Source organism: Tursiops truncatus, chromosome 3 (assembly GCF_011762595.2).
Source record: "Tursiops truncatus isolate mTurTru1 chromosome 3, mTurTru1.mat.Y, whole genome shotgun sequence".
In the NCBI taxonomy this organism is placed as follows: domain Eukaryota; kingdom Metazoa; phylum Chordata; class Mammalia; order Artiodactyla; family Delphinidae; genus Tursiops; species Tursiops truncatus.
The window spans coordinates 147,116,576-147,132,296 of NC_047036.1; the positions used below are offsets into that span (position 1 = coordinate 147,116,576).

The following is a 15,721-nucleotide window of genomic DNA, read 5'->3' on the forward strand; positions in this document are numbered from 1 at the left end:
TTTGTACAGTGTACGGGGAAGGTGCTATGACTGATCGAACGTGTCAAAAGTGGCTTGCAAAGTTTCGTGCTGGAGATTTCTCGTTGGATGATGCTCCACAGTCGGGCAGACCAGTTGAAGTCGATAGCGATCAAATCGAGACATTAATTGAGACAATCAATGTTATACCACGCGAGAGATAGCAGACATACTCAAAATATCCAAATCAAGCACTGAAAATCATTTGCACCAGCTTGGTTATGTGAATCGCTCTGATGTTTGGGTTCCCCATAAGTCAGGTGAAAAAAACCTTCTTGACCATATTTCCACATGTGATTCTCTACTTAAACATAATGAAAACGTTCCATTTTTAAAACAAATTGTGACGGGCGATGAAAAATGGATATTGCACAATAATGTGGAACTGAAGAGATCGTGGGGCAAGCGAAATGAACCAGCACCAACCACACCAAAGGCTGGTCTTCAACCAAAGAAGGTGATGTTGTGTATATGGTGGGATTGGAAGGGACCCCTCTATTATGAGCTCCTTCCGGAAAACCAAATGATTAATTCCAACAAGTACTGCTCCCAATTAGACCACAAGAAAGCAGCACTTGACAAAAAGCGTCCAGAATTAGTCAAAAGAAAACGCATAATCTTCCATCAGGATAACGCAAGACCGCATGTTTCTTTGATGACCAGGCAAAAACTGTTACAGCTTGGCTGGGAAGTTCTGATTCTTCCGCCGTATTCGCCAGACATTGCACCTTTGGATTTCGACTGATTTCAGTCTTTACAAAATTCTCTTAACGGAAAAGATTTCAATTCCCTGAACGACTGTAAAAGGCACCTGGAACAGTTCTTTGCTCAAAAAGATAAAAAGTTGGAAGATGGAATTATTAAGTTGCCCGAAAAATGGCAGAAGGTAGTGAAACAAAAGGGTGAATATGCTGTTCAATAAAGTTCTTGGTGAAAATGACAAATGTGTCTTTTATTTTTACTTAAAAACCGAAGGCGCTTTTTGGCCAACTCAATAGTTTTTATATGGAGGAATGTGGTTTCGAAAATAAATAAAGGACGAATAGTTCTGAGCCCCAGAGTGAAATCAGTCTTTAGTAAAGTACTTCAGAGAGTAGTTCCACCCTACAAGTTGTCCCCAGGTTCTGCCCTTCTCCAAAATCCCCTAAAATGTCTCCTCAGAAAAACCCCGAACACCTAAATTCAGAGAATTCTTAAAGGGTGTCTTCATTATTCCTTGTCAATATAATACTTTACAGGCTGCATGTGAGACCTAGATTTCTGCTGCATTCAACATAAGCACAGAATCAGCTCAAAAACAGCCTGACATAAATGCCACGGGGCTGGGTGGGCTTTAAATATAATTAACCCTCTTTTCATATGCAAAGCAATTCAAATCACCACTAAGTTTGCTAAGGATGACAGAATAATACACAAATAAACACAAAATAAGTGGGGAGACTTTAACAAGCAAATCAGATCACTCCCTCCCTTTCATCAAATAGGCAAATAAGAATCTATCCCAGAGTTAATTATCATGAGGAAAATCACTAAAGATAACAGGCCCTTGTACAACCAAGGACACAGTTGTACATTACAACATTACAATAGTTTTTATTACTATACATTTCACCCAAAAAACAAATGAAATAACTAAAGCCAAGTAGTAAACTTTTTATTCTCCAAATGATAAAACAGTCACAACTATTCATTCATTATTTCACTTATTTATTCAATCAGCAACTACTGAATGCACATGTACCAGTAACTATACTAGACACTAGGCATACAGTAAAGAAGAAATCAGAAAAGGCCCCTGACCTCACAGACCTTATAATATTGTGGGAGAAGACAGGAAATAAGCAAGTAAACAAATAATTTCCAAAAGCAATATAAAAAAATAAAACATGGGGAAAGATCATGCTATTTTTAAGAACTGTAATAAAAAGCACTACACAGCAAATATTTATTTACATTAAGGCAAAGGCCCTGAAATGGGAAGAAGCTAAGCTTTATTCACTAGATGCAAAGATCTTCCGCTGACACCCCTTTTATGATTCATCTCAATCTAGTCCATTCTTCATAAGCAAGAGTCAGACTCTCACAAACATGGCAGACACCAGACCTCACCTCCAGGTCCTTCCCAGCACCTCTTCTGATTCTAGTTCCTCCTTCATAAATCACAAGTACAAGATCTTATCCAACAATCGCTTTTCCATGAAGTACTCACTGTCTGAATTTCGAAAGGTTAAACATAACACAAGTTTGCCCAATTGAGGGCAAAGAGTTGGAATATTTTATGCTCAAGAGAGAAAATAGAAAAGTGAAAAGTGACATGGCGTCAGAGGTAGGGAAAAGCAAAGGCCTAACCGTACCAAGGTGCACTTCCAGCTTCAAATGAACTGAGAGGTGAAGTTCACATCTTAAATAATGAAATACCTTCACTTTCAGGGAAGCCCTATGCCCTCATCTTAAAAATTAACTGGAGAATGCTTAGTGAAAGTAAAACATAAACCATAATACTGTATGACATGTTAGTGTTTAAGTTCTGAGTATAGCGGATAGTGTTAGTTATTCAAACTTTTAGAAAAATCTCCTACAGGGCTTCCCTGGTGGCGCAGTGGTTCAGAGTCTGCCTTCCGATGCAGGGGACGCGGGTTCGTGCCCCGGTCCGGGAGGATCCCACATGCTGCGGAGCAGCTGGGCCCGTGAGCCATGGCCACTGAGCCTGTGCGTCCGGAGCCTGTGCTCCGCAATGGGAGAGGCCACAGCAGTGAGAGGCCCGCGTACCGCAAAAACAAAAACAAAATCTCCTACAGAACTTTATGAGACTCTAAATCATTTATTTTTATTTTTTAGTGACTATATACAATCAAAATAAAAAGAAATCAAATGCTGAGACTGATATATTAGTGTTCAGTGTAACATATACCTAAAAAAGAAGATTCAACTATTTAAAAAGTTGGAGTCTACTGATCTCATCCAACATGCTCATTTTATAGATGAGAAAAAAACTAAGAAACCAGGAAGTCAAGTGACTTATTTAAGGTAACTGATACAGGGAACAGAGGTGGAACCAGAACTGAAGAATTCTGACTCCCAGATCTTTTCATTACACTGTATGGTCTTATTTAACAAGGTTTTTGTTCTAGAATTAAATAATGTTCTATCAAGAAAATATCACTTTCTCCCTAACGCCATTATAAAGTCAAAGATGTGTTTCACACAATTGTTAACTAAGCCTAAAGTACTATGAAGAAACTGAAGTCTCTGTCCCAGGTCCAATGCAGCTTATATTCTGAGAATGTAAGTAATGTACAAAAATAACGATGATAGAAGATTATTGTAAAAATGGGAGAACGGGATGTGGATCAAAGGGCACAAACTTTCAGTTTTAAGAAGCAAAAGTTATGAAGATCTAACGTTCAGTATGGTGACTGTTAATAACAGTACTTTATACTTGAAAGTCGCTGAGAGTAGACCTTAAGGATTCTCATTACCAAGAATGTGTTAATTATCTTGATTTGGGTAATAGTTTCACAATGTATATGTATATGAAATCATGATATTGTATACTTTAAATATATACAATAATATTTGTCAATTATTCCTCAATAAAGTTGGGGGAAAGAATGAGAGGAGACTAAGCACTAAAGAATAATAGTACTATGATATTCAGGACAGCAGGATTATTTCTGCGTGGAAAAATGAAAAACAAAAAAAGGCTCATACTTGTTCCGTAATGAAAGATTATCCCAGTGTTGGAAGTTAGATAGCAGAAAAGAACTAGGAAAAGTTTGGATTTTGGATCTACTATAGTCTAGGAAATAAAGAATCATATATATTTTGTTAGAATTAGATCTAGCTGGGACTTCCTCTGTGGTGCAGTGGATAAGAATCCACCTGCCAAAAAATGTCATGAAGAACCTAGGGGTAAAGCAGGAATAAAGACGCAGACCTCTTAGAGAACGGACTTGAGGTTATGGGGAGGGGGAAGGGTGAGCTGTGACAGGGCGAGAGAGAGTCATGGGCATATACATAGTAACAAACGCAGTAAGGTAGATAGCTAGTGGGAAGCAGCCGCATGGCACAGGGATATTGGCTCGGTGCTTTGTGACAGCCTGGAGGGGTGGGATGGGGAGGGTGGGAGGGAGGGAGACGCAACAGGGAAGACATATGGGAACATATGTTTATGTATGACTGATTCACTTTGTTATAAAGCAGAAACTAACACACCATTGTAAAGCAATTATACCCCAATAAAGATGTTAAAAAAAATAAAATAAAAAAAAAAAAAAAAAAAAAGAATCTGCCTGCCAATGCATGGGACACAGGTTCGATCCCTGGTCCGGGAAGATCCCACACATGCCGCAGAGCAACTAAGCTCATGCGCCACAACTACTGAGCCTCCGCTCTAGAGCCCGTGTGCCACAACTACTGAAGCCCGCACGCCTAGAGCCCATGCTCTGCAACAAGAGAAGCCACCGCAAGAAGCCCGTGCACCGCAACGAAGAGTAGCCCCCGCTCACCACAACTAGAGAAAATCTGTGCGCAGCAACGAAAACCCAACACAGCCAAAAATAAATAAAAATTAAATCTTTAAAAAAAAAAAAGAATTAGATCTACCTAATTTCCAGTCTAAAGAAAATACAGAGGCTATAAGAATTCACTAAATACACCACAGGGAAACAAGACAAATCCAGATGGTGGTACATAATATAAGACTCTTCAAAAAGTCAATGTCATAGAGAAGAAAAGGGGGGGAAGTTTTCTAGATTTAAAAAGATTAAAGAGGGACTTCCCTGATGGTCCAGTGGTAAAGAATCAGCCTTACAATGCAGGGGATGCGGGTTTGATCCCTGGTCAGAGAACTAAGATCCCACATGCCGCGGGGCAAATAAGCCCATGTGCCACAACTACTGAGCTAGAACACCTCAACTAGAGAGCGTGCATGCAGCAAACTACAGAGCCCATGTGCTCTGGAGCCCACGCTCCCTGGAGCCTGCACGCCACAACCAGAAAAGAGAAAACCTGCCACCACAACTAGAGAGAAACCCACTACTAGAGAAGCCCATGGGCCGCAACGAAAGATCCAATCATTGACCCTGTGTGCCACAACTAAGATCAATGCCGCCTAAAATAAATAATAAATAAATCTTTAAAAATATTTAAAGAAAGAATAAATTTCTAAAGAAAAAGATTAAAGACACAAACAAATGCAATGTCTAAATGCAGATTAGATCCTATTTTGAAAAAAACAGATATAAAAGACACTTGGGGGACAACTGGGAGATTCTGATTATGGACTAGATCTTAGGGAGTAACAGTTAATCTTCTTAGGAGTGATAATAGTATTGTTATGTAGGAGAAGAGCTTTATTTTTTAAAGATGGATGTTGAAGTGTCATGATGTCTGTACTCACTTTCAAACAGTTAAGCAAATGTATATATACATACACATTTGTTCAATCTAATTGATGGGTATTCAAGTGTTTGTACTAGAGTCTTTCAACTTCTCAACATGTTTAAAAATTATCATTAAAAATGTTTTTAAAAGAATTAGATATCTTGATAGAGAAGATCTAATCCACTAATCCTCTCTGTTTTTCAAAAAAATTTTTTTTTTCTTCAGAAGAAACTGAGCCCAAAGTACCACAGCTAATGCAGGCCTTTTCTCAATAGAAATTAAAACTCAGGCAGATCTGCAGAATCTTAGCCCAAACTCTTTACATATGCCACAAAACTGGAACCCAAGAAAAAACAACTGATCTGGGACAAACACCTACATGTGTATGTAAAAAACAAACATATTTTTTATGAGTATTTTTCTATTTTATTTTTTTAATTTTTAAAATTTTTATTGGAGTATAGTTGCTTTACAATGTTGTGTTAGTTTCTACTGTACAGCAAAGTGAATCAGCTATACATATACATATATCCCCTCTTTTTTGGATTTCCTTCCCATTTAGGTCACTACAGAGCACTGAGTAGAGTTCCCTGTGCTATACAGTAGGTTCTCATTAGTTATCTATTTTATACATAGTATCAATAGTGTATATATGTCAATCCCAATCTCCTAACTCATCCCACATCCCCCTTTCCTCCTTGGTATCCATACATCTGTTCTCCACGTCTGTGGGTCTATTTCTGCTTTGTAAATAAGATCGTTTATACCAGTTTTTTCAGATTCCACATATATGCGTTAATATACGATATCGGTTTTGTCTTTATGTTTAATATGTAATAATCCCATTACAACTACAAAAGAATAAAAATCTGTTAAAGACTACAACAACCTAGTACATCAGAAATTTGTACAAAATAACTTCAGAATGCAGCATTAAATGGGAATTAGTTCATTAGATGCACAAAAAAACAAACAGTAAAATTTTAAACCACTTAACTAGTATCGCCTATAATATTGTCTCACAACTTTGTCTATTGATTATGTCAATTATGCCTTCCAAAATCTGACAACATACCCTAATAACTTCATGTTTCACCATTCCCTCCACAAGCTTCTTGCCAGTTCCCCAAAATGCCATGTTTTTTCATATTTCTATACAAGTAATTTCCTCTGCACACAGAATACCCTTCTGCCTTTTCTTCATCTACTCCTCTTTCAAGACCAACTTCTTATATCACCTCTCCAATGAAGTTTTCTGACAGTGCTCCACACTGCTCCTTGAACTTCCATAATACTTTTTTCATTGCTATAGAGACTTTTTAAACTTTTCCAAATTATTTAAACGTATGATTCCTTCATTAGACCATAAGCTAACCTGATTTCACAGAGCAAGTCTTATTTATATCTCTACTTATAGTTAGCTTCAAGTGCTGGCAATTAGAAATAACGGAAGCTGTCTATTTTTAAAAGACAGCTTTCTTCCTTTCAGGAAGAACCTAAAAAATAAAGTGTTTGCCCTGAGTTGAAAGTGATAGTTTATTATGAAGCAGATTCATACCTTGAATGACTTGGACAATTTGTTACTCTGCCCCTTTGATACTCTTGTCACATAGCCCACAAGCATGGAAACTATCTGAACAAATGCAAAGAAGCAATCTGACCTTGCTTATACCTACAAACCAATTATAATAAATACATAAAATTATCTGAAGGGTTTCTTGTGAGGGTAAGAACTCAAACAGAGAAGTCCCAAAGTCACTAATTCATTACTTATTGAAGTCTTGAGCAAATGTATCATTAAGACTTCACACTCAAGTAAAATTCATATAAAATTACCCCCACATGTAAATATCTCTTTTTCTTAAACAGCTACCTTCAACAGAAATTTCATTTCTAAAAACAGAGCTATAATGGAAACTTCTAAAATTTTACTGCAAACATGCAAAAGTATGGCATTACAATACCCAATGTATACTCAACAATATTTAACCACTCAGCTCAATATATGGAGTATATTCAAAACCTAGCTTGATTCTTGCTGCCTGCAAGTCAAAGTAGCTGATGCAAGATGAATACATGCTTGATTGTTCTTGGCCGACACACATGCATCTTTAAGTACATACGCATTAGTAAAGTCTCAACCTATGGTCCTTGAACTACCAGTGAAACATGAGGAGCCTGCTGGTAGCCTAGTACTGCCCGACAAGCAGAAGCAGAAAGCTGGGTAGGGATGGTGAGGGGTGGCAGGGAGAATCAGCTGCAGTGGTCCACCAAATGAAGATAAACCATTCAGGTGGTCTGCAGTAAGGAAAAAGGAGAGAATCACTAAATCAGCAAATTGATCACCCAATTAATATGATCATGTTGCTTACCAAAATCAACTTAATGCTCCCTTGCAACAAGAGAAGAATGTGTTTCGGTCAAAAACCACAAGAGAGATAATTCATTAACATAAGGCAAAAGTTCCTAATTACTGTTATTAACACTCAATAATCATTCACATTAGAAGACTCACCTGGGTATAGTACTACTAGCAAGGTGCTGCCAAAGCTTTGCATTTACTGTAAGAAAATCAGATTTAAAAATAAAATCCACTAATTACAATTTCTCCATAAGAAAGACAGGTATTACAGATTAGAGCCATCAAAAATCAAAGGAATGACAATTCCTATCATTTCTAGTGGCTTAAATCTTCTGTCCATACTGTGTATCACTAGCAACTGATTCCTAAATACAAAATCAGATGAAAAAGCCCATTTAATATCCATAATGAGACTCTTCTTTCAAAATGTCTTTCCAACATAAATTCCAAAATAATCTTGACTGGGAAAAAATTTCAACCCTCTACTTAGTAGAAAACTGAAAACGAGTGGGACTAGCCCAGTGGAAGGTAGCTGATGAGGCGGGGGCTACAACATACCATGTCAGTTTTTTATGTAAACCAGAGTTTTAAAATCTTTTCTCAAAGAGGATTCAGCTTGCCCCATATGGCAGTATTTTCCAACTGTAGCTTCCCTGGCCTAATTTCAGTTCTCATACCTACTGGACCTACCTACCCACCCACAGTACCACTCACTGTATTTCCAACCTGCGTTTTCCTGCTGTATATGTCCCTTTTGGTTCTTTCCACACAACTCCACTCGTAGTCAAATAAGCCACCCTCTGCTTTATCAAGTAAATGCCTCCTATTTCACAGTGTGTCTCTCTCCAAATGGTATAAAATTTTATGCATCCCTCTCATAAAGCCCCAGAGCTCACCAACCCAAAAAAAATATGAAAGATTTTTACTTCTACTGTCACACTAGGGATAAAAAAGGGGGAGACTTAATCTTTAGTCCTAGTCACGTTCAGTGTGCTTCATTTTTTACTATAGGCACAGTCCTAAGAGTAGAAGCAAAAGAAAATTCAATAAGCAACCTAGTTAGATGATGTGTATAAATAATACATGGGACACTGAAAATACATAAGGAATAGATTTGCATGATATTCTTGGAGAAGAAAGTAACTGATAGGCTTCCCTGGTCGCGCAGTGGTTAAGAATCCGCCTGCCAATGCAGGGGACACAGGTTCGATCCCTGGCCCAGGAAGATCCCACATGCAGCAGAACAACTAAGCCCATGTGCTACAAATACTGAGCCTGTGCTCTAGAGTTCGTGAGCCACAACTACTGAGCCCACGTGTCACAACTACTGAAGCCCGCGCGCCTAGAGCCCATGCTCCACAACAAGAGAAGCCACCGCAATGAGAAGTCTGAGCACCACAATAAAGGGTAGCCCCCTGCTCGGTGCAACTTGAGAAACCCCATGCACAGCAACAAAGACCCAACACAGCCAAAAAAATAAAAACAAATAAATTAATTTTTAAAAAAAAAAGTAACTGATGTCTTGTAGAGGATGTGTTTGTTCTGAAGTACACCAACCTCAAAAGGGCTGTTGGTATATTCTGGGGCTGGATGCCTAAAAAGTCTATCTTGTATTAGGATATGAGTCAAACTACAACTAAAATTTTTGCAACCACCATACTAGAATGAAAAGTTCAAATACAATCAGATCTATCAGTTTCACAGGCAGACCTGTTCTCCCATTTCCCAATAATTCAACAAAATCCAGTATACTAAGTACTTACTATGGTCAGGTCCTGAGAGGTGATTCTCATTTCTCTACCTTTTGTGAAATTTTCATGACTCAATTCTTAGTACTTTCCTCCTCTTTTTACTTACTCACAGCAATCATTCACTTTTTCACCTTCAGTCAATCCCCCAGGTGATTCCAAAATCCACATTCATAATCCTCAACATTTAGGAGTTCCATATCTAAACTTCTGCACCATCCTAAATGATATCTCAACTTAAAAATTCTTCTGTCATCTAAACCTTAAGCCACCTCAATATTCTTGGTTACCCAGGTTCACAAACATAGTATTTTCTTTTCTGTATCCATTCCTACATCCAATAAATCACCAAGTTCTGCCATTTTTTTTGTACCCTAACGGGTTCCTCACTCCAGTCTCTTCCCATGGTAAGCAATCCTCTATCAGTGTTTCTTGAACTTTAACGTGCATGGGGATCATTTGAGAATCTTGTTAAAATGCAGATTCTGATTCAATAGCTCAGGGCTAGGGCTTGAGATTCTGTGTTTCTAACATGCTCCCATGTGATGGCAATGCTGCTGGTTGAGGGACCACACCTGTGAGCAGCTGAGGCCACTTTGTTTTCCTTTATTCCCTCAGCATGTGCACAATTTATTCAATGGTATTTTTATCTGTTTAAATAGTGCTTTATAGTTGCTTCATGTGTACATATTTTATTACATTTTCCTAAAAAAGGATTCTGACATACTCAAGAAATAGGATAATGATTCCTTTTTTTGGAACAACAGCAACCAATACAAAGTTAGGCATACTATGGGTACTCAGTGCTTGTTGATTTTAAAATGTTTCCCCAGAAAATACAACAATCGCCTCTTAATTACGAAGTTGAAGCGGGTTAATGGATTACCTTTGTCAACTTTTTAGAAGCCATTTCACTGCAGGTGCTTCCCTGGTGGCCCAATGCAGGGGACAGGGTTCAACCCGTGATCTGGGAAGATTCCCACATGCCACAGAGCAACTAAGCCGGTGGTGAGCCACAATTACTGAGCCTGCGCTCTAGAGCCCACGTGTCGCAACTACTGAAGCCCACGCACCTAGAGGCCTTGCTCCACAAGAGAAGCCAATGCAAGGAGAAGCCCGCGCACAGCAACAAAGACCCAACGCAGCCAAAAATAAAAATAAATAAATAGTTATAAAAAATAAAATAAAATAAAAACCATTTCACTGCAAATCAACTTTTTCACCAGATCTGACAGAGGAAATAAGCTTAAAACAGCTTTCTATTCATAGTTAAAAAAGCAAATGTTAATTTGTGAATTACTGGTTATAGATTTATTCTTTCTCCATCAGTGAAGGATTAAATACATATTTAAAACTGAAACTGTAAGCACAGGCAACAAAGGGAAAAATAGATACACTGGACTTCATCAAACTTTTGTGCATCAAAGACACCATCAAGAGAGTGAAAAGACAACCTACAGAATGGGAGAAAATATCTGCAAATCATGTATCTTGATAAGGGTTTAATATACAGAATAAATAAAGAACTCTTACAACTCAACAACGACAAAACCCCAAACAACCCAATCAAAAAATAGGCAAAGGACTTAAGTAGACATTTCTATCTATTAAAAGAAGATATTCAAATGCCAAATGAGGACATTAACATCACTAGCCATTACAAAATGCAAGCCAAAACTACAATGAGATACCACTCACTTCACACCCACTAGAAAGGCTATAATTTTTAAAACAGGAAATAACAAGTGCTGGTGAAAATGTGGAGAAACTGGAACCCTTGTATGCTGCTAGTAGGAATATAAAATGGTACAGCCACTGTAGGAAAGTTTGGCAGTTCCTCAAAAAGGTAAACACAGAATTACCACATGCCCTATTAATTCCTAGGTTCTCCTAGGTATATATCAAAAAAGCACTGAAAATAGGGACTCAGCTATGTGTACACCAAAGTTCATAGCTGCATTATTCACAACAGCCAAAAAGTGGAGACAATACAAATGTCATCAGTGGATGAAGAGATAATCAAAATGTGGTGTATATATATACAATGAAATATTATTCAGCTGTAAAAAGGATTTAGTATTGATACTTGCTACAGCTGGATAAGCCTGGAAGACATGTAAGTGAAATATACCACCAACAAAACAATAAACATTGTATGATTCTATTTATATGAAATATCTACAACAGGCAAATTCAGAGACAAAACATAGATCGGCAGTTACCACAGGTGGGGAGGGGAGGGGAGCAAAGATACTGCTTAATGGATCCAGAGTCTGTTTGGAGTGATAAAAAACTCTGGAAATACACAGTGATGATGGTTGCACGTTGTGAATATAATTAATGCCACTGGACTGTACACTTAAAAGTGGTTAAGGTGGCTAGTTTTATATGTATTTTACTAAAATTTTTAAAACATAAAACTAGAAAAAAAGAAAAAAACTAGCATTCTTTATTATAGCCCTGAGTTTAAGCTCTGACTCTGCCATTTGTAAGCTATGCCATGTTAAGCAAGTTATTTAATTTCTCCCAGCTTCAATCCATCTATAAAACAGAGATACTATCCACCTCCCAGAGTTGTTGAAGACTAAATGAGAACATAATCACAGCACCTGTTACATAATAAATACTGGATAAATGGTAGCTGTTGTTACTCAAAAACCATTGTTCTCATCAAGTAGGTGTTAAGGCTGCTATAAATGGATATCTGAAAGAATTCCATGATATTCTCAAGACACTCTGAAATAAAGCAGTCAATGTTCAGCATTCAGAGTTATCCTCCTGTAAACCTGGAAACTGGTGACCGCCTGGGTCGGTAATCTTGGGATATCACTGAATGTACAGAATAAATGACACACCCAGAAAGTGAGAACCTACTTTGTACATCACTATTTTCATTAAAGAAATGATCAAAATATGAAAAGAAGGTAACTGGCTGTCTTCAATGAATTTCATTTTATTGTTTTTTCTTCACATATTTCTTATTTTTAAAAATCCTCAGAGATTTAATTACTTAGCAAATGCCTTGGGCTAGAGCCTTGTCTAGAGGACCTACATGCCAACCTCAGCATCACAATGTCATAATAAGGTGGAGAACCATACAAAATATGCTGTCTACAAATGTCAAAACAATTGGAAATCTAGGAGTGTGGAAGCTTGGAGAGACCTGTTAAATGATCTTGCATAACTCCTGTAATATACCTTTCTTGATTAAAATTAGGCATTTAAAAAATGGCCAAAGTAGCTGAAACTCAAAAACTGAATTCTAGGCAAGGTATGCCAGAAGATACAGCAATTGATTCCAAAACAATAGACAACACAAATCCTATAACATGAATTAAGCAATTTCCATATTCTATAACCTCTTACAAAAAATTCTCAAATTTCTTCAAAGAACTAATCCACCTAGAAAGGAAGTTTTTCTCAATATACACACAATTATTTGCATACTTAAGAGACTTAGATTCAGAGGGAAAGGGAAAGTACAGTATCTCAAATAGCGAAAAAAGTTGGGTTTTTTTAGTCATCTTACTAAGTCTGCTGATATTCAGAAAGTGAAGCCATACTAAAACGGTGATGTTTGCACTATACCGTGGATGTAATTAAATCTGTCATGAAAAGCGTCGGAAACTGTACTTAACTCCATGCTGATAAAAAAATTTTCATAGGCCAATATGTCCGGATTAAAACTACTAACGACTGTGGTACGTCTGAAAAGTGAAGGATCTGTGCCAACACCCTTAGGAAAAAGTCTTTCCCTTCCCAACAAAAATCTATCATGATAAGCAAGAAACTATTTAACATGTTAACCTGAAACCCTCACCTGAGCTAATTCCTTTAAACCACAATTAACTCTTTAACTATCATGACAATAATGAAGAATAAAGGCCTCCCTAGTTAAATTCCATAAGTAATCCTTTTATGCCACACAGCTCATTCCTTTACCCCAGTTACATTAGGGTCATGCCTTCTCTCCAGAAAAAAAATAAAGAGGTTTGGTGATTGAGGTTTCTTTTTTCTAAACTTTATTTCAAAAAGGTAAAGCACACCTTAAGATCCAGAGAACTCAGTTCTCAAAGAAACTGATACTATAGTTATCTAACTAGATACCATTGGTAATAAATTACCAAAAGCTAATACTTCTTGCTTTAAAAAGCCCATGCTAATAATGCCTGGCTGGTCATAAGTCACACTACCAAAAGGCCATAAAACCATAAATTGGTTCAAGTGCATTACCAACAATAGAAAAACGCTAAATTGTAATATTAAAATAAGTGTGAAAATTTTTAATTAAAACTAAACACTACCTATAACAAGCACACTACCTGTACTTACTAAAAAGTAACACCACCTATAGTTCAGTACCATTAATTATCACCTCAACCGCAGGAAGAATCATCTGACCCCCAAGTTGATCTTAACCTAAGGGTGTTTTCAATCATGCCCTTTTTATCTTCCTGCCCTGTTTTCAGGGCAAATCTCATTGTTAATGTGCCACTGAGTAATTATGCTCTGACTTGAAATGCACTATAAAGTACCGTTTTCATGGACGATTTTTTCAAGACACGCTTCGCTGAGCTCTCAAACCATTTACCCAGGACTTAGACATACAGGATGCCCATACATTTTAAATGAAGTGGCATGGCTAAACATCAGGCAATTCAGGACATTCATCAGCCAAACCATTCATGTACATGGTTTATAGATGGAGCTTAGTGACAGGCAAGCAGCTGGTCTAAATGCTAGCTAGCATGTTAAGAAAAAGTTGTAAACCCACCCATCCCCAAACGACTTAGTCTAGGAACTTATGCCCCACATTTTGAGACGTCTAACACAAGGTTGGAGCAAAACCAACACTGTCATCTTTGCTGTTCCTAAAAGCGATTTCTTATTTAAAACATTCTGTCCTCTACACAAGCTACAGAATGGACTCAGCAAGAGATCATTTAACTAAAAGTAGAATTCACTGTATTATTCTTCTGCTATACTACAACACCGATTGCATTAAAATACTCTCCTCAGCAAACTGCTTTTTACAATAAATAAGAAGTGCGTTTCATGTTACAAAAACTTTTACAGTACCGATTCTGCTAGGGTAAACGGACTCTCAGGCATTTGTACTTTTATCCTACATATTTTCCTTTACGTAAGACTGACAGGAATTTGACTAGCCCACCCCGACACTGGTCCAACACCCCCGGGCTGTAGCAAGAAGCCACGTTTTACTCGAGAAGACCGTTTCCCCACCCCTCGTTAAAGTAATGCCTGTGGCCGCTTGAGACTTCCCCGGCCGAGCTCCAGGAACTTGCAGGTTTAAATGGCCAAATTGGAACCAACCAGGGCAGCTGTCATCTGAAACTCAGGAAAGCTGAGACCAGCCAACTCTGCTGAACAAGGACGGGTGCGGAGAGATGTGACCGGGCGCGTCGGAGGGAAGGCATCAGGCTCCCCCCAACCCCCCATCAATTGGCTTTTCTGCAACCCCAGCGCCGCCATCCTGTTCCTGAATAATTAAACCAACTGGAGAGGGAGTGAGGTGGCCAGAGGCGGTTTCTGGTCCGAGTTTCCCGAGCCGAGGCGGTGGGATCGAGAGGCCGAGGGCTACACCCCCGGAGCGCTGAGGGCTTTATCGAGGGCCAGGGAGAAAAGGGGGCGACCCCGCGGCCAGCGGGGTGGCCGGAAGCGGAGCGCGGGGAGTGACGTGGAGGCGGGGATGACAAAGGGGCACGGGGACCCCGGCCGCGCGGCCCGCGGGCCCGCAGGGGCCGGGACAGGTGGCCGGGCCTGGCCGGGAACAATGGGGGGCCGAGGCTGCCCCCTGGCGCTCACCTACCTCCGGTGCCCTCCGAGTTCTCGTTGAGGCTGCCCGAGGAGTCGTGCTGGGCGCCCACACACCCGCCCATGGGGGCCCCCGGCGCCTCGTCCGCCACCTCCGGGCGCTCGTCCGGGCCCGCCGCCGCCTCTGCCGCCTCCGGCGCCGCCGCCGCCGAGCTCCGGACAGGCGCGCCGCTCCTCTCGCCCGCCGCGGCCCAGCCTCCGCCCCCCTCGCCGCTCCACCCACCGCCTTGGCTCGGCCCCTTCCTCCGCGCCCACTTCTACCTCAGTCCCCGGGCCGCCCGCCCGGCAGGCCTGTCCCGCGCGCCGCCCTCGCCTCCGGCTCGGCCCCGGCAGGCCGGGGCTGGCCCATCCCGGGCGAGCCGCAGCGCCCGCC

General features: G+C 39.7%; 1 protein-coding gene and 1 long non-coding RNA gene across 4 annotated transcripts in view; both read right to left on the minus strand.

Annotated features, from left to right (window-relative positions):
* The window catches only part of UBTD2 (ubiquitin domain containing 2), a 57,708-nt gene extending 42,158 nt beyond the window's left edge, over positions 1 to 15,550 (minus strand). For 2 of the 3 annotated variants that reach the window (XM_019945947.3, XM_073802797.1), the window contains exon 1: positions 15,344 to 15,550. In XM_019945947.3, the coding sequence (XP_019801506.1) occupies positions 15,344 to 15,413 (70 nt within the window). In that variant the 5' untranslated portion in view covers positions 15,414 to 15,550. Of the gene's footprint in view, positions 1 to 15,339 lie in introns of all 3 variants that reach the window. The other variant, XM_033853569.2, reaches the window with a different exon arrangement.
* LOC141278360 (uncharacterized) lies at positions 1,705 to 15,331 on the minus strand. Its single transcript, XR_012330964.1, has 2 exons — positions 4,311 to 15,331; positions 1,705 to 3,900 (listed from the first exon to the last, which is right to left on the minus strand). It is a non-coding gene; the product is annotated as an uncharacterized lncRNA (long non-coding RNA).
* Positions 15,551 to 15,721: the final 171 nt, after the last annotated feature.